This window comes from Oncorhynchus kisutch, linkage group LG12 (genome assembly GCF_002021735.2).
Source record: "Oncorhynchus kisutch isolate 150728-3 linkage group LG12, Okis_V2, whole genome shotgun sequence".
Lineage (NCBI taxonomy): Eukaryota > Metazoa > Chordata > Actinopteri > Salmoniformes > Salmonidae > Oncorhynchus > Oncorhynchus kisutch.
The window spans coordinates 42,541,629-42,566,124 of NC_034185.2; the positions used below are offsets into that span (position 1 = coordinate 42,541,629).

General features: G+C 42.1%; 1 protein-coding gene across 5 annotated transcripts; it reads left to right on the forward strand.

The window, feature by feature from the left end:
- LOC109901009 (sorting nexin-3-like) lies at positions 1-24,170 on the forward strand. 5 transcript variants are annotated; one of them, XM_020496976.2, is made up of 5 exons: positions 16-502; positions 20,766-20,861; positions 20,989-21,113; positions 22,414-22,496; positions 23,337-24,170. In XM_020496976.2, the coding sequence occupies exons 1-4, from the start codon at positions 341-343 to the stop codon at positions 22,466-22,468; spliced, it is 438 nt and encodes a 145-aa protein (XP_020352565.1). In that variant the 5' UTR covers positions 16-340; the 3' UTR covers positions 22,469-22,496; positions 23,337-24,170. The 5 variants fall into 5 exon arrangements, 4 of the variants coding, with proteins under 4 accessions (XP_020352564.1, XP_020352565.1, XP_020352566.1 ...); XM_020496977.2 differs by lacking the exon at positions 22,414-22,496 and having other exon boundaries at positions 32-502; positions 23,337-23,371; positions 23,469-23,563; XR_004211957.1 differs by having other exon boundaries at positions 35-502; positions 21,318-22,496.
- Positions 24,171-24,496: the final 326 nt, after the last annotated feature.

A 24,496-nucleotide genomic window follows, 5' to 3' on the forward strand; every position in this document is an offset into this window, starting at 1 on the left:
TTTCCTTTGTAATTAACTACGTTATGGGCGAGTTATAAAGCCAATAAAAAGGTTTTACATGTAATATGTGTTCCGTAAAGTGTATTTTGGTATACGTATGTGGCGATTTTGTTTAGTTTGTTGGGAATCAAATGCAATACTTTACACAGCGCATTTAACTCTGATTGGTCAATATTTCAGATAGTGCACTTATCAGCCAAGAAAATGCAAATGCGCTGAGACAGAGGTAGTAAACAAAACACAAGGAAGGTGCCAAGCGTCAGCTGCACCTCAGCTGATCGGAAGTGGAGCGCGCAACCCCAAACAATTGAGGCTAACTTAGCTAGCGAGTGAGGGAGAAATGGCTGATACCATAGCTGATACAAGGAGGCTATTCTCCAAGCCTCAGAACTTGAATGACGCGTATGGACCACCTAGTAACTTTCTAGAGATAGACGTGAGCAACCCGGAGACGGTCGGTGTCGGCAGGACCAGGTTTACCACGTATGAAATCAGACTAAAGGTGAGCATACCATTATCTTGCTCTTTAGGGCAATGAACCTGGTCATCTTTATAAAGGGGATTGAGTTTAGCTCACACTAAGGGATCTGTACCAGTCAGACACTGTCAAATCAGTTACCGTAGCTAACGTTAGTTAGCCAACCAACTTTTAAACACGGGGTAACTAGCTAACGTTAGCATAATAGTTAGCCAACTACCAGGTGGTTTAATTAAACTAACGCGTAGTTATAGTGACATTTTAACAATGCAGCTGTATATTAAAACAATTCAACCCATTCTGGTGAGGTTGTCAAAGTATGGATACATTGTATCATTGCATGGGCCTCCAGTTATTGTCGATAGCCTAGCCAACTTTCTTGCTAATTGTTAGCTAGCTAGCTAGATGTTATCTTAAGGAATGTGACGCCAATGGCAAGTTAGAAATATGTTGTTGAAGGTGGGGGACTTGTTTGTGTCTTGTTTGCAAGAGCTCCATGTCAAACCGTCAGGGAGCCATGTAGTTAGCTACAGAAGCGAATTTGTATGATCTAGGCTATATTTAAATTTATATATATCTAGGCTAAGCTAGGCTATATTTACTAAAGTAACGAACCGTTAACAAATCTTTGTTGTGCGCCAGCCACACCCCTGTCATCGGGTGTTAAGGGTAGATAATGGTATTTGTCACACACAGAAGTAAAGAGCTTGACAAGGGCGTATTTAAACAGTCAATGAGACGTTAATTGCAAGTCTCTACCTAGAAACAGAGCTAGAGCTCAGAGTCCAGCTCCTTCACTCAGTGAAGAAATGTCTCTTCTCTTATGCCCCTACTCAGTTATTGAGCAATACAGATTACCCCAGTGTTTTCCCTTCCCCTCTGTTAGTCAGAGTAATACTATTCCAGTGAAGCGTCTCTGTGTAAAGTTCAGTGTGTTGAAATTGTACTGGTCAGCTTCTCTGGAATGAAGACATGATGTTGAGCAGGCTCAGCATCAGCAAGCCCCACGGACCACTCATTCACCCCAAGCATTTCCTTCCTGCTCTGCTGAGTAAAGGATGGGGAGGTTAAACAGGACAAAATGTATGTCGTCACAAAGCCAGACCTCAGGTCCTCCAATTCTCTTCCTGCTTCCCACTGGTGGGGAGAGGACAGTTGGATTGGAATCAAAGAATGATTTTTGACATTCACCTTTGGTTTGATCCATGTTTTATAAACTGCACTATTAAAGTCACTCTTCAACAACTGTTGAACCCTCAAATAGGCTGAAGGTGCTCTTGAGTGCTTGTAAAGAAAACAAAGTTACTCAAAGTATCATCATGACAATTAAGATGAGGACAGACCATGCATGGGGTATAACACAATTTTAAGCAAATATATTTTTGAACATGTCTGTTGCTTGTTCTCATGTTTTTATGAAAACCTAAGCAAACCAACTGAATACGGTTACCAACGCAACAATACTTTTTTATAGAGTATACTCTGTTTTTCATCCTCTGCTTTTATCCTATATGTTTCACACCACTCTTTCCGCCACCTACACAATGTGCAGAATAGAAAACAAATGTCAAATGACCAGATTTATTGCATTTGAGGCAGTACATCAAGAGCTATGCATGTTATCACCGTATGACCTTCAAGCCTGTCTGATTGTCTGGGCTGTCTCTCTGTTGTTGTTTGCCTCTGTGTCAGTCTGAAGCCTTGACTGACGGCCCCCATAGTTATTAGAGGTGTAGTGGTTTAGCCTCTAGCAGTCCTGTAGTATTTATAGCTTTCCTACCTAAAGAAGCCAGAGCGAGAGAAGCCTGTCTGTAGGCATTAGGTCTGAATATAAGGCTACTGTACTTGATTAGGGTGTAATAATTAGCATATGCATGTAATCAGCATTAATTGTGTGCTTCGTAGCCCTCCTTGACCCTGCTTTGCATAAGAGGATGGAATAAGAGGAGCATCCCTCACTTCTCAACAAACGTGGTCTCAACTTTTCTTCGCTTCCCTCATTCCTTTCTTTTCCCTTTCTTTAGAAACTTACTCCCGATTCTAAAGGTGTTTCAGCTATACCGAAAGGCCTGTCTGGTACCTTGGTGAGCCTGGAATGCTTTGCAGAGTTAGTGTTTCAGGTTCCCTCACCACTTAGCTATAATATTATTTGGATGCCACCCCCCTGTCTCCACTCTCCCAGTACACCCCCCCCCCCCCACCCCCCTTAATCCCCTCATTGAGGGGGAGAAGAATGGATCAGGCCGGTGGGTAGGGGAAGGCCCCCCCTGGGAGGCCACAAAGGCACTCCCTCGCTCTTCATCTACCATGTCCCTCCATCTCCAACGTCCCTTGCCCATCCTTCCTAGTGGAGAGAATAGTCACCTTGGCTCACGATGACTCTTTAAAGTCCCGTATGACAGGTGAAATGTGTGCTGTACCTGCACCAGCAGAGTCAGGGGTCTGGCAGGCCACCTCTTCACTGCAATGCCTATAGGCTAGCTTCTATAGTTTGAGTTCATGTTTCTTTGGTTATACTACTCATTCTAGGTCTCTGTCCCAACTTCAGTATCTGTGGTAACTGTTGCACAATTCTTTTAGACAAGTAGTAGGCCTACTCTAGCCTAAGTAACAATCATTCAATGTCTTTGTTTGGTAGTATACATTTTTTGTCATTACAGTTTTCACTGATATGGTCATATGACATTACTTTTATAATCAGTGCAGTGGTCATTTTATGGTCATTCGTGTGGTGCATTTCATGATGATAGGTGACTTATTATGGTCACGTGACAAAGTCACAGTGAGAGCGTGTGTGGTCAGTTAGTGGTCGTTTAGGCCTATCGTTTAGGCCAGTTTCTCAAGTTAACCTACAATTCGCATGTCCAGACTCGTAAACCTGAGAAATATGGTCTTGCAAAAAACAATGGAATTTCATCTTTGGTCTTTACATTTGTCATTTGTTATATTTGAAGTGTGCCTTCTGCCTATCATATGTAGTTTAAATTATCCCCCTGATAATAGAAGGCTATTGCTTATAGGCCTACATTTTGTGGACAACATGTTGGATAGCCTAATTTTAGTTTGCTTTCCAGTTAGTTCATCCTCAGGATTTAGTTGTTTTATTATTTTTATCTCAACAAACAGGGGAGGGGGGGGTGGAAGCTTCGCCACCAACATTAGACCTTGCCTTTGGTAGCCTCCATCTCCCCCTTCAGAGAGCAGCACACACTAGAGAGAATGGACTTTGGGATCTCACTTTATTTATGGACAGACGGGAGCATATAAAAAGGCCTCTTACTACAGCTCTCTCATATCCTCTCCACTCCCATAGCCTCCCCCTCTTTCTTTTTATATTTCTATCTATCTTTCTATTTGAGGGGGGAAACTTTTTGGCCATTAATAAAATGGGGAGGGGTGTGGGTGTCTTGTCAGGCACAGTCAAGTGTAATCCAAAATCTACAGGATCATATCTGACAACTATTTGAATGGAAATGGGTAACATATTGTATCAAGGCTACCATGTCCGACTTGAAATGACAGTAACAAAAGTGGGAGTTGATACTATGGCAACAAAGCAGCTTTCTGCCGGGGAGTCGAGTCGGGGAGGAGAGAGGGAAGGCTGTCGAGCTGTAGGGGTGAGAGAGAGTAAGTGAGAGTGCACAGAGAAAACGATAGGGAGACCGACGTACCCAACACCATTGTTCCCCCTCTCTTTCCCCTTTTGGAATAAGATATGATGAGATGGTATTGTTCTGCCATTTTTCATACTTTGGATTTTGTAAAGGGACAGCTAGTCAAGAAGGGTGCAGGGGTGTGGTGTGTGTGTGTGTGTGGCGGGGGGGGGGGGGGGGGGGGGGGGGATGTGGCACTCTCGAAGTTTACTTAATCCATCCTACTAAAATCGAATGCGTAGGCGGCCTTCAACCATTCTCACATGAGAGGGGGGACCTCTCTCTCTGAAAGAAAAGCAAAAATTGTCCATTAAAATAACATACAATTGATTAGTGATACAGTGTAGACATTAATGTTGTAAATGACTATTGTAGCTGGAAACGGCAGATTTTTCATGGAATATCTACATAGGCATACAGAGGCACATTATCAGCAACCATCACTCCTGTGTTCCAATGGCATGTTGTGTTAGCTAATCCAAGTTTATAATTTTAAAAAGGCTAATTGATTAAAAAGGCAGCTTCATTAAATAGTACCCGCAAACACCAGTCTCAACGTCAACCGTGAAGAGTCAAAAAATGAGCTTTTCCTTAAAAATCAAGGACATTTTTAATTGGGCAAAAAAAAGTGTCTATATAATATATTTTTTTACAATAAGTGCATAATGTTGGTTTAATGCTGTAACACAAAATAAAACTATTAATAAAAGCCCATTACTGCTAATCACTTAGTAACCTTAATTTAACCACACTTAGGGCAATTCCACATTAATAGAGTGAAATATGTAACATTTTCTGTAGAAATTGTCAAAAGTAGTCCTTGTGCATAGAGTTGTATGGTTTGTTTAACTTTGCAATAATTGCTTTTTGTTTGACATCCATTTAAAGGGAAACATCTGAGTGTGTGTGGAATTCTTTTAATTTAATGACTTTCTTTTTTCATTCAAAGTAAAGTTTGTTTCCCATTAGTAAAATTCTTGTGAAGGTTGTCACTTCACCTTTTGGAAGGAACCATGTTTAAAGGGGAACTGCACCCGCTGATTTGGCCTTACGTTTTGGCTTGCTCCTCAAGAAATGCTGGCTGCCACGACAGAAGTCAAACATGAGATTGCTTGGGGTCACTTTAATAATGTTTACGTACTGTTTTACCCACTTTATATGTATATACAGATCCTCAAAAAGTTCTACAGCTGCACTGTCGAGAGCATGACCGGTTGCATCACCTCCTGGTATGGCAACTGCTCGGCATCTGACCGTAAAGCGCTACAGAGGGTAGTGTGTACGGCACAGTACATCATTGGGGTCAAGCTTCTTGCCATCCAGGTCCTATATAGTAGGCGGTAGAGGTCGACTGATTAATCGGAATTGCCGATTTTAATTAGGGCCGATTTCAAGTTTTCATAACAATCGAAAATCTGTATTTTTGGATGCTGATTTTGTAAATTTGATAACTTTTTTAACACCTTTATTTAACTAGGCAAGTCAGTTCAGAACACATTCTTATTTTCAATGACTGCCTAGGAACGGTGGGTTAACTGCCTTGTTCAGGGGCAGAACGAACACATTTTTACCTTGTCAGCTCAGGGATTCAATCATACAATCTTACGGTTAACTAGTCCAACGCTCTAACCACCTGCCTCACGAGGAGCCTGCCTGTTACGCGAATACAGTAAGAAGCCAAGGTAAGTTGCTAGCTAGCATTAAACTTCTCTAATAAAAAACAATCAATCTATCATAATCACTAGTTATAACTACACACGGTTGATGACATTACTAGTTTATATTGCGTGTCCTGCATTGCATATAATCGATGCGGTGCGCATTTGCGAAAAAGGACTTGTTGCTCCAACGTGTACCTAACTATAAACATCAATGCCTTTCTTAAAATCAGTACACAGAAGTATATATTTTTAAACCTGCATATTTAGCTAAAAGAAATCCAGATTAGCAGGCAATATTAACCAGGTGAAATTGTCACTTCTCTTGCATTCATTGCACGCAGAGTCAGGGTATATGCAATAGTTCGGGCCGCCTGGCTCGTTGCGAACTCATTTGCCAGAACTTTACGTAATTATGACATAACATTGAAGGTTGTGCGATGTAACAGGAATATTTAGACTTAGGTTATGCCACCCGTTTGATAAAATATGGAACGGTTCCGTATTTCACTGAGAGAATAAACATTTTGTTTTCGAGATGATAGTTTCCGGATTTTACCATATTAATGACCTATTGCTCGTATTTCTGTGTGCTATTATGTAATAATTAAGTCTATGATTTGATAGAGCAGTCTGACTGAGCGATGGTAGGCACCAGCAGGCTCGTAAGCATTCATTCAAACAGCACTTTCGTGCACTTTGCCAGCAGCTCTTCGCTGTGCTTCAAGCATTGCTCTGTTTATGACTTCAAGCCTATCAACTCCTGAGATTAGGCTGGTGTAACCGATGTGAAATGGCTAGCTAGTTAGCGGGGTGCGCGCTAATAGCGTTTCAAACGTCACTCGCTCTGAGACTTGGAGTAGTTGCTCCCCTTGCTCTGCATGGGTAACGCTGCTTCGAGGGTGGCTGTTGTCGATGTGTTCCTGGTTCGAGCCCAGGTAGGAGCGAGGAGAGGGACGGAAGCTATACTGTTACACTGGCAATACTAAAGTGCCTATAAGAACATCCAATAGTCAAAGGTATATGAAATACAAACCGTATAGAGAGAAATAGTCCTATAATTCCTATAATAACTACAACCTAAATCTTCTTACCTGGGAATATTGAAGACTCATGTTAAAAGGAACCACCAGCTTTCATATGTTCTCATGTTCTGAGCAAGGAACTTAAACATTAGCTTTCTTACATGGCACATATTGCTCTTTTACTTTTTCTCCAACACTTTGTTTTTGCATTATTTAAACCAAAGTGAACATGTTTCATTATTTATTTGAGGCTAAATTGATTTTATTGATGTATTATATTAAGTTAAAATAAGTGTTCATTCAGTATTGTTGTAATTGTCAAAAATTGGCTGATTAATCGGTATCGTCTTTTTTGGGTCCTCCAATAATCGGTATCGGCGTTGAAAAATCATAATCGGTCGACCTCTAGTAGACTGTGTCGGAGAAAAGCCCCCAAAATTGTCATGGACTGTTCTCTCTGCTACCACACAGCAAGCAGTACTGGAGCGCCAAGTCTAGGACCAAAAGGCTCCTTAACAGCTTTTACCCCCCCAAGCCATAAGACTGCTGAACAATTAATCAACTGGCCACCGGACTATTTACATTGCCCCTCCCCTCTATTTGTTTTGTACACTGCTGCTACTCGTTGTAGATTATCTATGCATAGGCACTTCACCCCTACCTACATGTACAAATTACCTCGACTAACCTGTATCCCCCCCCCCCCCCACATTGACTCTGTATCGGTACCACCTGTATGTAGCCTCATTATGGTTATTTTGATGTTACTTTTATTTGTATTTTTTTCAACTTTATTTGGTAAATATTTTCTTAACTCTTCTTGAACTGCACTGTTGGTTAAGGACTTGTAAGTAAGCATTTCACGGTAAGGTCTACACTTGTTGTATTCGGCACATGTGACAAATAAAGTTTGACTTGATTATACTGTATTCTAGTCATGGCTCATCCTATATAATTACTGTTGTGCACAACTTTTCTATTAATATTCTATCCATACACACCATCATGTGCAGCAATACAGTGCCTGAGGAAAGTATTCAGACCCTTTGACTTTCCACATTTTGTTATATTACAGCCTTATTCTAAAATAAATGTAAAAATCCTCAGCAATCTACTCACAATACCCCCATAATGACAAAACAAAAAACATTATTTACAAAAGTATTCAGACCCTTTGCAATTAGACTCGCAATTGAGCTCCGGTGCATCCTGTTTCCATTGATCATCCTTAAGATGTTTCTACAACTTGATTGGAATCCACCTGTGGTAAATTTAAATTGATTGGACATGATTTGGAAAGGCACACACCTGTCTATATAAGGTCCCACAGTTAACAGTGCATGTTAACAAAAAAACCAACCATGAGGTCGAAGGAATTGTCCATAGAGCTCCGAGACAGGATTGTGTCGACACAGATCCATCATTCTTAAATAGAAGTTTGGAACTACCAACACTCTTCCTAGAGCTGGCCGCCCGGCCAAACTGAGCAATCGGTGGGAGAAGGGCCTTGGTCAGGGAGGTGACTAAGAACACGGTCACTCTGACAGAGCTCCAGAGTTCCTTTATGGAGATGGGAGAATGGACCACATTTCTGCAGCGCCCCACAAATCAGGCCTTTATGGTAGAGTGTCCAGACTGAAGCCCCCTCAGTAAAAGGCACATGACAGCCCACTTGGAGGTTTCCAAAAGGTACCTAAAGACTCTCAGACCATGAGAAACAAGATGGTCTGTTGAAACCAAGATTGCACTCTTTGGCCCGAATGCAGGGACTGGGAGACTAGCCAGGATCGAGGCAAAGATGAACGGAGCAAAGTACATACATCCTTCATTAAAATCTGCTCCAGAATGCTCAGGACCTCGGACTGGGGTGAAGATTCACCTTCCAACAGGATAATGTCCCGAAGCCACTCTTGCGTTGTGTGCTCAGGGTCAAGTCTCTGAATGTCCTTGAGTGGCCTAGCCAGAGCCCGGACTTGAACCTGATTGAACATCTTCAGAGAGACCTGAAAATAGTTGTGCAGCAATGCTCCCCATCCAACCTGACAGAGCTTGAGAGAAGAATAGGAGAAACTCCCCAAATAAAGGTGTGCTGGTGTCATAACCAAGAAGACTCAAGGCTGTAATTGCTGTCAAAGATGCTTCATAAAAGTACTGAGTAAAGGGTCTGAATACTTATTCAATATTTCAGTTTTTATAATTTAGCAAAAATGTGTAAAACTGTTTTTGCTTTGTCATTATGGGGTAGTATTGTTTGTAGATTGAGGTAAAAAAAAACTACATTTCAATCCAAGTGTGTGAAAAAGTCCAGGGGTCTGAATACTTTTTGAAGGCACTGTATATTATATACATTATATATTTATATTCTGGCATTATTGCACTGTTGGAGCTAGAAACACAAGCATGTCACTGCACTTGCAATAACATCTGTGTACGTGACCAATACACTTTGATTTGGGTGTGGTTTGATGTAGGGTATCTTGGTTGTGTCCTTGCCACCACCAAGATACACCCATCTGTCAGAACCTTGCCTGCTGTTGTTTCCCCCCACTCAATCACAACGAACAAACCTCGTGCAGATTGAATTCAATAACAGGCAGATGTATGGTTTGATGCTGGAGGAAGCTTTGAATGGGTCAGTAGCCTACAGACTTGTATGAGAAATTGCTGACCTTTTATTTAGATATTCTAAACTAAATGTTTTGATAACTTTCAAATGTAGTTACTGATCCATGTAGAAGAAACAACTCTTTACATAATACAATAGAAGCAGTGTCCTGCTAATATAACAATGTGCACCGTCATTCCCAGCCGATACAGATACTGTGACTATCGGCATTTTGTCTGGTGGTAATAGGGCTACCTTGGCAAATATGTCAGTGGTCATATCTTCCTGTGTGGTATCCCATATACAACCAGAGTTCCCTAATCCTGGTGCAGAATACACCTCCCCATATTGACTGATACCATTCAATTCAATAATTAAAAAAGACAATATAAGTAAAAGTTGTCTAGTAAAAATGTTATGCTGAGTGCCAGGTCTTTCTCCATTTAGAGATATCAGTATCAACCCATCTGTCAGTCTGGAGTGGACATCACATCATCTTGCAAGTCTCCATGTGTTGGCTGATACACGTTTCTGTGAACACAAACACACACAGTCATTGTTCTATTCTCAACGGCAGTTACAATAGTCATATCTGACACACAAACGGGTATTCTATTTAAGTTTGAACAGGTCAGATACAACCTACCCAATTATGGTCTCCCCATCAAATGACAGAGGCTGGCATCTGGAAAAAGCTTCTACAGTCCTCTCCAACTGTAGAAATAGGCTGAGTTGAGGCAGAGTTCATCAGTGACTGATGGAATGAAAAGGGTGTTGCAAATACTGGATATTTCTTCTATACTATATTATTAGTAATCACATTCAGTCCCACATTGTGGATGTGCCAGGTCTCTCTCCATTCAGAGACAGTATCAAGCCTGTCTGTTGGTCAGAACTTCATCACATCAACTTGCAAGTCCCCAAGTGCTGGCTCCATAGATGCATCCACAGTCACTGTTCTATTACCAATGCCAGTTAGTATATGTGATATCTGACAAATAAACATGTATTATGATGAAGTTTGAACCGGTCATACTAAACCTACATAATTCTGGTCTCCCCATCAATGACTGTTGGTGAGCAGGCAAGAGGTGGGTGGAGGTAAGGTCTTTGATTAGCATGGTGGTACCGACCTGATCGCTGCATTCACCTTTCTGTTTAACTTCGGGCATGTAGTTTTGAGGGAGCATGCAATTGGCTAATGATCTTAGCACAGCTGAAAACTGTCGTGCTGATTTAAAGAAGCAATAAAACTGGCCTTTAGACTAGTTGAGTATCGGGAGCATCAGCACTTGTGGGTTCGATTTACAGGCTCAAATGCTGAATTGTCTAATCGTCAAGTGCGTGTGTGTATTGTTGTGCAACCTTTTTAAATGTGTTGTCCAACTCTAGCGCCTGAGTGTCAACATACAGAGTTATGCTCCTGTGTGTGTTGGGCCTGATGAGATTAGCTGTAACCATGATCTGTTGTCGTGGGGATTAACTTCCCAGCATTCCGTGAAGCGCTCCATGCTGTGAAGTACCAAAACACTGGGGGGCAGCCCACTGAGAGGGGTGAGAGCAGCTAAGAGCTGACGGGCACTAAAGTTAGGATAATCCCCTTCTCCTGTGACCTGAGAGGAAGGGGGTGGGGGGGGCTGACAACCTCACCTGGTGAGAAAGGGAAATGGGGAAGGAAATAAAGAGTAAGAGGAGAGAGAATGGCTGGATAGACGAACAAGAGCGGAAGCATACTACTTCAGAAAGGGTGAGAAAGGAGATAACAAGAAAGAGGGTACTGAGAGGAAGGATGAGAGGGGAAAGAAAGGAGCAAGACAGGGTGAAAAAAGTTTGTTCTAGGGCCCGTCAGACAAACTTTTGTCTCGACCTTGTTCTTTATAGGTTTTTTTCCTCTTATCAACTGTCAGAACCCCCACATTAGGCATAGTTTTCTGTCTTCTCTTTCATTTACATTTTAGTCATTTAGCAGACACTTTTATCCAGAGCAACTTACAGTAAATGTCCATTCAAAAAAAAATCTATACTGGTCCCCCGTGTAACCCTGGCATTGCAGGTGCCATGCTCTACCAACTGAGCCACATGGTTACTTGTAATTCATTTTCTGATATTAATAATTGTCTTAATTGTATTTTTTTGTGGTATTAAAAATGGAGTGGCTGCGGTTCTGGATTTTCTGGAACCCGACTTGCTGTGTTTAATGATAGATTTCTGTGTGTTTGCAGGATTTTTTAAAATGTAGCTGCTGCCCACTCTGCTGTCTACGTAGCTTCCGCGTCCCCTTCCTTTACTGCCGCGTCCCCTTCCTTGACTTGGAAGGTAAAATGAATGTAGTACACTAAAGACTTCATTTTTTACAGTCTATGCTAAAGACATGGTTGACATGTTCAAACTATGCATTCCATGTCTCAAGCGTGATTTCGTGTTCTTTTTTCAGAATAGGTGTTAGGCTACATGTAGCTATCATGTTGTACACAAGCGACATGATCAACATGTTTGTACAAACTTTGCAAACATAAGTGTGACACAAAGGCACTCTAGCGATTTCATGTTCTGCTTAGCTGCTGAGTTGCATGTAGTCTCGGAAACCCGACCCTAGGAAACCGTGACTAGTGTCTGGTTTCAATGATAGACTCTTTTGGCATAGAGGAACTACAGTGGGGCAAAAAAGTATTTAGTCAGCCACCAATTGTGCAAGTTCTCCCACTTAAAATGATGAGAGAGGCCTGTAATCTATCATAGGTACACTTCAACTATGACAGACAAAATGAGAAAAATCCAGAAAATCACATTGTAGGATTTTTTATGAATTTATTTGCAAATTAAGGTGGAAAGCCGTGCTCTGGTACTTGGGCAACAAAGTATTTTTTTAAACCTCCCACTTTGGGATGGATGTGTTTAATGTGTAGCTCACACATACATACATCATCTATAAGCACAATTTCTGTTTTACCTCAATTAGCCACGAAGTCCCTTGTTTGAAAGCGACTTTTCTTGAAGCTGTGCTATGCCATTTTCCTACATTCCCCCCCCCCCACATGGGCCAGCCCCCTAGCAATTCAAGTTCTAGCCCATGAGCTCCAGCCCCTCACATTTAAGTGACAGCTAGCAAGAGGTATGCCCAGGAATATCCTATGAGGATGCAGGGCAGGCCCAACGGCTCAATGGACACAGCATTAAAAGATAGAGAGAGGGCAATGATGTGGTGCACGTATGTGGCGTAGAATGTAATTTTCAGGGACCACTTTTGCTTGCATGTGCTACTTTCAGAACTACTGGCTAAAAAGTATACAAAAGTACTGCAGAATCTCTTTAACTAAAACCACTGCAAAGGTTTTGCCAGCAAACTTGGGTTTTAATTCACAACGTTCTGGCATGTCTGCCTTGTGATTTGTTGGGAGTGTCCCCAGAATTGTTTTTTCTTTTATCGACGTAGGCAGTGACGTAGTTCCTCTATGCCAAAATAGTCTATCATTGAAACCAGACCCTAGTCACTGTGTTGTGTTCCAAATGCAAAGTAGACAGCCTTCGGCCCTAAATCTAATTGAGGGATGATTATGAATGGAGTGGCAACGTCTTTGGTGGAAATATTGAAGTTGAGCTTCAGCTACTGTTACCTTTAGCTGGCTAGCAATTTTGTATAGTTTGGTCCTTTATTCCGAACTCCCCCAAAAAGTTTTTTTATTGGCTCCTCACTATGAGTCCGAGCCACTTTGCGTCATTCCGATTTGCCAATGCTAAAGTCAATGTTATTTAAAAAAAATGTATATCCCGCCGTGTTGAGTAAATTTCACACTTTGTGGCTACCGGACTTTGACACGTGACTACAGTTTGCATTGAATTGTGGGCTAGATCAACCCGGCAAGTGATCGAAGTTGTTCACTCGCTCCCTCAAGCTATAAAGAGGGTCGAGGAGGTAATTTTTGTGAATTGGACCTCCACTTAAGATGGCAATCAAACTGCGTCCTGTTTCGAAGGGGATTCCCCCGAGGGAAACTGGCTAGCACGGTGGTGCTCATTAAAAGCAAGTCTAAGAAGTGGTAGATCTGTTCTGTGCGCTATTTCTATGCTTTTCATTTTGCGTCTAATTTCCAGGTTTGTACATCAGCTTCAAACAACAAACTGTAATATTTTTGAATGGAAAATGTTTCACAGCAGTTTAGATGGTACAATGATTCTATACATTATACTTCCTTGTTTTGTCACACAAACTGAAATTAGGCAAATTATTATAATTTTTGCAACCAGGAAATGGCGAAGAGATTTCTGCATAGTGCATCTAAAAAAAAATAGCAATTGTTATTGTCAAATAACTTTGATTTGTTGTTATGAAAGCCTTCCAAAAGATTGCTCTCTTCTACCTCTCGTTACCGTAAAGGAGAAAAATCCATCATTTTAAAGAGAGAAGGGAGGACCGAGGGAGGAAAAATGGGGGGAGAGAGGACAGAAAAGGAGAGAATGGACTGTGTATTTCAGTGAAAAGACTCAAGAGGGGTCTCAAGGGCGAAACACTGACTTATTATAGGAGAGGGAAAATTTGAAGAGGCAGGAGCGAGAGGGAGACCATGAGGACCTTCATTCTCCTGCTCATCAATCAGTTTGCCTCTGCTCACACACACACACACACACACACACACACACACACACACACACACACGTCACCCCGCATCCATCCAACTAGATAGCAAGCTGTCATGGTCAAAACATTTAGACTCCATGATTGCTAAAATGGGAAGAGGTCTGTCCGTGATAAGGCATTGTTTTGCCTTCTTGACAGCTCAGTTGACCGGACAAGTCCTACATACAGGCCCTAGTTTTGTCGCACCTGCTGTGTGGTCATGTGCGACAAAGAGGAACATAGGTTAGTTGCAATTGGTCCAGAACAAAGCAGCACGTATCGCACTTAGATGTACACAGAGGGCAAGTGTCAGTAATGTGCATGTCAATCTCTCCTGGCTCAAAGTTTAGGCAAGATTGACTGCATCACTGATTTTAGCATGTAAATCTTGGTGGGGCAAACTCAAAAAAAAAAATGCATGCCAGCAAAGACACAACTACAACACTAACAATACATTAATTGCACTATAACGGCGACAAGCGGTGCCCACAAACTGTTAGGGCCTACATAAAGCTGTACCAACAGCAGAGCTTTCTTTCCAGCACAATGGAGTGAATCCTTACCACTGCTACACCTGGCTATCAGCAGAGCCTTGTTTGGCAGCGAAAAAATGTATTCAGCCTAGTTTACTGCCTTTAAAAAAAACATAGCTGTGTGGCTGACTTGCTTAAGAAAATGTGGTTTCTATTGACAATTGAGATGTAAAAACTATGGCATAAGGGAACAGTGAGCGGATAAGAGGCATTTTGATTAAGACAATGGCGTAATCAATGTAACTATGTGTACAGAACTTTTGAAATGTACAGCCACAGAATGCAGAGCATGGGCTGCTCTTACTGTATTTTCCCTGTACAGGATAAATAAAGGGGACATATAAGCAGACAATGAAACATCTTTTAGATTACATTTCTCAAAAACAGGTTATAGGCTACATGTGCAGCACCACCGAGTCAGAACATTAACTTTAGGTGAAATTAAGCAGTGAAAATATTATTAGGGTGAGGCACATGGGCTACTAACAGTTTACTACACAACATACACTTAGTATTACTTTCTTAGCTACAGTATACATATCTCCCTTGCATATTACATAATTTATGCAGCAGCATACAAGACATTTTTGGACTCACCTTGGCTTGTGATGTGCTCACTTAAACATGAAGGTGGCACGGCGGTCCTTTGTGGGCAAATTTTGTCATCAAAGTCTGGCATTTATGGTGGAAACTCTTGGGGCGGGGCACAGCAACTCCATTGAAAAGCAGGCTACTGGTTGCTTTGCAATGCTTGCAGTTAGCTACTGATTCCCATGGACCCAAAATATTGATGTTTTGTTCCCCGAGCCACTTAGTTATCACTTTTGCCTTATGGCAAGGTGCTCCATCATGCTGGAAAAGGCATTGTTCGTCACCAAACTGTTCCTGGATGGTTGGGATAAGTTGCTCTCAGAGGATGTGTTGGTACTATTCTTCATTCATGGCTGAGTTCTTAGGCAAAATTGTGAGTGAGCCCACTCCCTTGGCTGAGAAGCAACCCCACACATGAATGGTCTCAGGGTGCTTCACTGTTGGCATGACACAGGACTGATGGTAGCGCTCACCTCGTCTTCACCGGGCACGCTTTTTTCCGGATGCCTCAAACAATCGGAAAGGGATTTCATCAGAGAAAATGATTTTACCCCAGTCCTCAGCAGTCAGTCCCTGTACCTTTTTCAGAATATCAGTCTGTCCCTGATGTTTTTCCTGGAGAGAAGTGGCTTCTTTGCTGCCCTTCTTGACACCAGGCCATCCTCCAAAAGTCTTCGCCTCACTCTGCATGCAGATGCACTCCTACCTGCCTGCTGCCTTTCCTGAGCAAGCTCTGTACTGGTGGTGCCCCGATCCCGCAGCTGAATCAACTTTAAGAGACGGCCCTGGCGCTTGCTGGACTTTCTTCGGCGCCCTGAAGCCTTCTTCACGACAATTGAACCGCTCTCCTTGAAGTTCTTGATGATCTGATAAATGGTTGATTTAGGTGCAATCTTACTGGCAGCAATATCCTTGCCTGTGAGCCCTTTTTGTGCAAAGCAATGATGACAGCATGTGTTTCCTTGCAGGTAACCATGATTGACAGAGGAAGAACAATGATTCCAAGCACCACCCTCCTTTTGAAGCTTCCAGTCTGTTATTCAAACTCAATCAGCATGACAGAATGATCTCCAGCCTTGTCCTCGTCAACACATACACCTGTGTAATGAGAGAATCACTGACATGATGTCAGCTGGTCCTTTTGTGGCAGGGCTGAAATGCAGTGGAAATGTTTTTGGGGGGTTCAGTTCATTTGCATGGCAAAGAGGGACTTTGCAATTAATGGCAATTCATCTGATCACTCTTCATAACATTCTGGAGTATATGCAAATTGTAATCATACAAACTGAGGCAGCAGACTTTTGGCCATAACTGTACATCAAATGCTCTGGCAAACAAGCAGAGACCTGAAAACCCCTTCCAACCTGGAGCTGAGTGAGTAATGGTTAGTCTGGAGCATTTTCTTTTTACTTTCAAAGGCCAAGAAGAAAAATACATTACAATTATATATTTTACTTAATAAGGACTGAATGATCAGGCTACCAAGCTTTGCTAGGACAAAGAGATTCCATTCACACGTCAGTGCTAATTGAAGTTGTGAGGTGCCGAAGCCGAATGGCAGGCTACCCCACCCAGATCCAGAGGCCTTGAAGCCCCCTCCTGCTGTTCAGACTATCAACTGCCATTTTCTACAAGAAATCTGCCTCCAGAAATAAAAGCTTCTCCCAAGTGGGTGACACCTACTCCCATTGCCTGCTGCACTGCTGCTTGGCTTGCTTGGCCTGCCCTGGCCTGTCTCCCCTTATCTGGTAGGGGTAGACATGACCCCCCCCCCCCCCCCCCCCCCCCTCTCTCCCAAGCTTTCGCTCGCCTCCAGCACACATGCACTGTTGGGGCGAGTGACTCTGAACTTCCAATGGCTAGCCCCAAGTCGTCTATATATTTTTAAAATGTCTTGTGTATTTTGCTATTTGCCTCATGACTCCTGCATGCTTTGTCTATGAACTTTCTTTACCCAAACGTGGGACAGACTGTTTGTTGCCACACTCAGGACTCTGACTCTATTGGTTACACAGACTTTTGGCCTTCCATTCCATTCTAAACACCTCTTGCCGGCTTTGCATTTATGTTATCTGATCAAATTTCTCTACATTATGATCTTGTTGCCATCTGATGCACATTCAGATGTCATAAATCAGCACTTCAGAGCTCTCCCCGTACTATGCCGTGCCTTGATTGTATTACTGCTGATGATATCTGGAAATCTTCCTGGCCCATCTTTTGTTGCTAGCCCCAATTCTGACTTGTGCTCTGATATCTGCGTCACTGATTTTTGCTCCCGTAAAAGCCTGGGTTTTCTGCACGAGAAGCTTATTACCTAAAATGGATCAATTGAAAGTGTGGGTTCAGAGCTCCAATCCCGATGTGTTGGTCATTACTGAGACGTGGTTAAGGAAGAGTGTTTTGAATGCTGATGTTAACCTTTCTGGTTATAACCTTTTTCGGCAAGAAAAGGTGGGGGAGTTGCAATCTTTACCAAAGATCCCCTTCAGTGCTCAGTTGTCTCCACCAAGTCTGTCCCCAAACAATTTGATTTGCTTGTTTTAAGTATTAAACTTTCAAATAGCTCTTTGTTGATTGTTGCTGGATACTATCATCCTCCATCAGCACCGGCCTGTACCCTACCTGCCCTAAGCACTCTCCTGGCTCCTTACACCAAGTCTGAATTTGTCCTGCTAGGTGACCTAAATTGGGACATGCTTAAAACCTCTTTGGGAAATGCGTGCCGCTAGCGGGACACCTCGACATCATCCGGTGAAATTGCAGAGCGCGAAACTCAAACTACAGTATTATAAATATTTACCTTTCATAAAATCACAAGTGTAATACATAAAAATAAAGATTAACTTCTTGTTAATCCAGCCGCTGTGTCAGATTTCAAAAAGGCTTTACGGCGAAAGCACACTATGAGATTATCGGAGTACAGCGCCCCGCATACAAAAGCGTGAAAAACATATTTCAACCAAGCAGGAGCGACACGAAAGTCAGAAATAGCTAAATAATAAATGCCTTAACTTTGATCTTCTGTTGTAACTGGGACCTTTTGGAGTGCCATCACAAATGCTCTTTTTGTTCGATTAATGTCCTCCTAAAACTCAGTTTAGCTGGCGCGCTTCAGTCAATAATCCACCCAGTTTCCCTCCATCAAAATGCATACAAAATGAATCCCAAACGTTACTAATACACTTTTCCAAACAAGTCAAACAACGTTTATAATCAAACCTTAGGTACCCTAATATGTAAATAAACGATACAATTTAAGACGGAGAATCATTATTGTCTTTACCGGAGTAAAATACCAAAGAATGTACTCATTCACTCGCTTGGAAAAACTACAGCCAAAATGGGAGCCACCTAGAATTTCTGGTTCATTTTTTTAAAAAACAGCCTGAAACTCTTTCTAAAAACTTCATATCCAGTGGAAGCTCTAGGAACTGCAATCTGGGAGGACTTGAGTTTACTTTGGGCACGCTTTTCATCTGGATGTCAAAATACTGCCCCCTATCCCAAATCCTAAATCAATGGGACTCCCTAAATCTTTCCCAGATTATTACTAATCCCGCAAGGTATGACTCCAAATACCCAGAAAAGGCTACTCTTCTTGATGTTATCCTCACAAATAATCCTGATAGGGATCAGTCTGGTGTTTTCTGTAATGACTCGGCACACCCATACTTGTTCAAGCAAATGAGAAATAAGTGCACTCGAGCTATCCGGAAGGCCAAAGTTAGTTACTTTAAGGAGCAGTTCCCTCTCTGTGGGTCTAACCCCAAGAAGTTCTGGAAAACAGTTAAAGACCTGAAGAATAAAACCTCCTTCACAGCTGCCCATGTCCCTTAAAGTTGATGATGTGGTTACTGACAAGAAGCACCTGGCTGAGCTCTTTAATAACCACTTCCTTAAGTCAGGATTCCTATTTGACTCAGCCATGCCTCCTTGCCCGTCCAACATTTCCTCCTCTCCCACCCCTTTTAATGTGACTATCTCCAATGCTTCTCCCTCTTTTTCCCCTGCCCCGCTACAACGTTTCTCCCTACATGCAGTTACTGAGTCTGAGGAGCTCCGGAAACTTGACCCTAAAAAACTGGTCATCTCTGTATACCCGTCGCAAGACCCACTGGTTGATGCTTATTTATAAAACCCTCTTAGGCCTCACTTCCCCTATCTGAGATATCTACCTGTTCTGCCAGTCACATTCTGTTAAAGGTCCCCAAAGCACACACATCCCTAGGTGGCTCGTCTTTTCAGTTCGCTGCAGCTAGCGACTGGAACAAGCTGCAACAAACACTCAAACTGGACAGTTTTATCTCAATCTCTTCATTCAAAGACACTCATGGACACTCTTACTGACAGTTGTGGCTGCGTTGTTGTCTCCACCTTCTTGCACTTTGCTGTTGTGCTGTGCCCAATAATGGGGGGACCATGTTTTGTGCTGCTACCATGTTGTGGTGCTACCGTGCTGTGCTGTTGTCTTAGGTCTCTCTTTATGTAGTATTGTGTTGTCTCGCTTGTCGTGATGTGTGTTTTGTCCTATATTTATATGTTTTTTTAAAATCCCAGCCCTAGTATATAAATTTACAATGACTGCCTACCTGTGGTGACCACAGGTCTTTTGCCTTTTGGTAGGCAGTCATTGTAAATTTGTTCTTAACTGACTTGCCTAGTTAAGTAAAGGTTAAATATATATATATATTTTAAATACAGTATTTCCAATGTAATATTCTATTTGTATGGCTCTTAACAGTAATTTTCCACAGAGGGATTCACACAAGGCTAGGCCCAAACGCCACAATGGCAAGCATGGGTCATTCACTCTGCATCTACTCTCCACTCTCATAGCTAGTGTATGGTGAGTGTCTCTGGCACAAAATGGCAGCTGTGATTCACGCAGGTTAATAAAGCTAAGCCATTTCAGACAGGAAACCTGAGTGTTTGAATTAGCTGATATTGCAACAATTTGATTCCTCACTCTACTTTAATATGGAGGTGTATTTAGTTGGCCAGTTTCTGCACACACATCCTCTGATGTTTGCCACGTGTAAGCTATGTGCTTGTGTTTCTTTGTGACATGCTGTTGCTGTAACGTGTTACTCACTATGCATGTCTGTTTTCTGCTCGCCTCCCGCCACCCCTAGCCTCCACCTGCCTGCTTTTGTTTCAGTCGGGGCGATTGGTATAGCTATACTGCCTGTAGTTTGTTATTATGGTAATGAGCTTTGCTATGGCAGTGAACGAGCCTGAAGCAGCGGAGCCAACAGCCAAGACCTAATGTATTGTCATTTTCTTTCTAATAAATGGTTGAAAGTAATACGTGGTGTTTTTCTGACTGAACTACTCATTGGTTGTGGATTGATAGATGGTACCATACAGTGTACTGTGAGACCTAGTGAAAAATCTTTATAAATGTTTAGTATCAATATAATTTGTCACTGACTTATACTTGACTCAATCTACAATGTAGCCAACTTTCCACTCGATAAGATCATGGTTTTGTTCAAGTGTTCTTTATACTCTAACTCTGTTTTTATTTTACCCTACAATTTATACTACCCTTATACAGTATGTTAGCTCTGGTTCCCCTAAGTCTGATTTCTCTCTGTGTTTCAGACCAACTTGCCCATCTTCAAGTTGAAGGAGTCTCGTGTGCGGAGACGGTACAGTGACTTTCAGTGGCTCAGAGGGGAGCTAGAGAGAGACAGCAAGGTGAGCCCTCTGGGGCTTTACAAGTCTCGATACACATTACACAAGAATAATTTAATCAAACCTGAGAGATAAAGACAACAATATAACTAACTAGATGTTAACTTGTTAACATGTGTGTCCCTCTCAGGTGGTGGTACCCCCTCTCCCAGGGAAGGCTCTTTCCAGACAGCTGCCGTTCCGAGGGGACGATGGGATATTTGACGATTCTTTCATCGAGGAGCGGAGAGCTGGGCTGGAGCAGTTCCTCAACAAGTGAGTCGACACAGACAAGATCCTCTGCTTCCTAGAGCCAGGATGTTGTGTTTGGTTGCGATATTACTACTTTTTGATGTCAGGCGTGTGTGTTTGTTAAACATTTCATTTGCAGCCACTCTTAGCTCAATCTTAACCTTAAGAGCCTATGAAACACTTAACATAAATCAGATTTTCTCTCGTCTTTCTTGGTGTCGTTAACAGACTGAACACATACAGCAGGACGTCTACTCCTTCGTTCTCCTTCATAATTGCCTAGTAAAGGAACAAGAACAGCCAAAGAGGCCGCAAGTGCGTCCCTTAGTACTTGTTTTTTTCTATGTGTAATTTATGATAATTGAGTCTCAAGTTACAGCGAACGGTTCCTCGATAGGTGGTGTGTGCACCCCTGCTTATTTTTTTACCCAAGGTGTTCTCACTCCCACGTGGAGAACAATAAAAGTTACAGTGGGCCTGTTATTATTTGCTTTGATTGCAGACTTGGCTATTATCTTTGTTTCATGTGCAAATTATACCTGTTAGAATATTAAGTATGCCTAAAGACTAGCGAGAAGAGAAAAAAAGAGCGAAGAATGTGTTGGTAATTAAGATTTTTTTTCCTCGAATTAAATGCTACTGTTGATCATGGCATTGTTCAGACTTAATAGCTGCACAGCAGAGTGGAGTTGGTTCGCTCTGCTGTTATGAACTGTGATTGAGTGTATTGTGGAGAGGAAAACCATTTACCTAGAGGTAAACATGGTTATCATGTCTAAACAACCCATCAGAGGAGGAGAGAACAGCACAGTGAAGTTTTAAGGGAAGTTTGCAGGCGATATTGTTCAAAAACAAAAGGCGAGAATATAGTCAGAGTTAGGATGGAGGAGTGGGTACAGGGTTAGATGCGATCAGGGGCCAGCTTATTTACGCTTTTAATTCAACTCCATAAAAAAATATAAATGTCAGTTTTGATTGAGTCATGGAGTGTCAGGAGGGGGGCTCAACTTGCTCATCTAATGGCAAATGGAAGCCTCCTCAAATCCTCCACAATGTTTCTGTTGTACATGAACCCTTGGTCATGCTTGCCCTTCAGAAATATTTCCCTTTTAAGAATGTAACTGAGTACATAGGATGATGAGAGTACGTCTGTCATTGGAAATTGGTCTGTTAAGAGGAAGTATATTATTTTTGGTCTCAGGTGCCCTTTCACTTTTTTGCTCTCTTTCTCCTCTTCTTTCCCCCTCCATCTTTCTCTTTCTTTCTTCTCTTTTGCTTCAATCTCCCCATCCCTCTCCCTGACCTTGATGGTAATTATGAGCAGGTTTCCAGAATCCTTTCCTCTTCATCAAATTCTCTGCCTCCTGCTTCAGATGTAACATGGGGACTTTATGAATTTAAAGACAGGTCAGTGGTCTTCTAAATTGCATCTGACCTGATCATTTGGACACTGAAAAAATTGAAAACAAACCTGATGAAAATGTGGGCATATTTTGCCTAACTTTTGACAACACTTTTCACAGTACTTTAATGCTGTCCAATTATGGTCAATCTTTCTCGTGGCACTCTCATGGAAGCCTTATGTTCCACATAGCGAGCCTGGCCGTGCTGGTTGCTCCAGTTTCAACTGTTCTGCCTATGGCTATGGAACCCTGACCTGTTCACCGGGCATGCTACCTGTCCCAGACCTGTTGTTTTCAACTCTCTAGAGACAGCAGGAGCCGTAGAGATACTCAATGATCGGCTATGAAAAGCTAACTAACATTTACTCCTGAGGTGCTGACCTGTTGCACCCTCGACATCCACTGTGATTATTATTTGACCCTGCTGGTCATTTATGAACATTTGAACATCTTGGCCATATTCTGTTATAATCTCCACCCGGCACAGCCAGAAGAGAACGGGCCACCCCTCTTAGCCTGGTTCCTCTCTAGGTTTCTTCCTAGGTTCTGGCCTTTCTAGGGAGTTTTTCCTAGTCACTGTGCATTGCTTGCTGTTTGGGGTTTTAGGCTGGGTTTCTGTACAGCACTTTGAGATATCAGCTGATGTAATAAGGGCTTTATAAATACATTTGATTTGATAGGAACGAAGAGGATTAAGTAAGGGTGTTATAGTAAAAAATGTATTTTGAGATTTCTTTCCAGGAAGAAAAATTTGTACCAATTTGTACCATGTCAGACAGACTGTAACAACAACATATATTCATAACCACTTGTAACCTTTGTCTCTCCCTGTTTTGTGTTTCAGAGTGGCTGGTCACCCCTTGGCCCAGAACGAGCGCTGTCTGCACATGTTTCTACAGGACGAGTCTGTGGACAAGACCTATACCCCCTCCAAAATACGACAAGCCTAAGAGAAGCGGGCCACCACGCGGCCCAGCCCCGGTCTATACTCGGCCAGGCCCCGCTCCACAACCCAAAGCTCTCTGTTCTGCTAACGGTCCTGCTCTGCTCCGACCACAAACACTTGTATAATCTTCATTCTTCTTTTGTTTGCAATCACTTTCTTTCTTTTGTCTTTTATCTCCGTGTTGATTAGCGATCTCATGTAGTGCTCGTTTTCAACTCTCGATTGGATCAAACTAGGAAATGGTCTACATGTAAAAACTGTGGTTGAAAATAATGTATCATTGTTTTTGTCTCAATGCCACTACCTTGAGTATTTTACAGTATGTTATCTATATTTATCAGTGAGGTATGTCTTGGATATTCATTTTTAAAGAAATATAAAAAATACCTTTCCATGTATGCAAACCTCATGTTAAAACCCCATACATTACAGTGTTGTTTTTACTCAATGTCCAATTGGAATGATTGTCCTTGGCACACTTTGTCCCTGACTCTGAAAATCACCCTTTGTGGACGGTCCATCACTACCATGAACTGAAGCATGTGTGTGTCTGTGTACGACCAGCCAGCACTTCCACTGTTCGTTAGCCTGTAAATTATTTTATGAGAAAAAATGCACCAGAGAGGGGAACCCCACAGCATTTCTACCAACTGACCATGTGTTTATGAAATGTGTATACTGCTGTGCCATTTTGTTATTTTGAAAATGTTCCAATAAAATAGGTCAAACGCACTCATGCATGAGGTGATGTCATGTTTTTCCTGAGTAAAGATTTCAGTGAATAGACACACACTTTGGTCCATGCTGCTTCTGATATACAGCAGTTAGAACCACCTGTCAATGGCAACCACATTAATGTTAATTGTGCGTGAGGTTTTTTAAATCATTATACTAAATATGAAACGCAATTAAAGGTAAAGCCCTTGATTAATCAGAAAATACTTGAAACCCCTGTGAAAATGTATTGCATTGGCCATGGCTCAATGTGTACTTTACTGCAGCCTAGCTTTAAAACCCATGGCATTTGTTCTCACTGCAATTTCAGGGTAACGTACCCT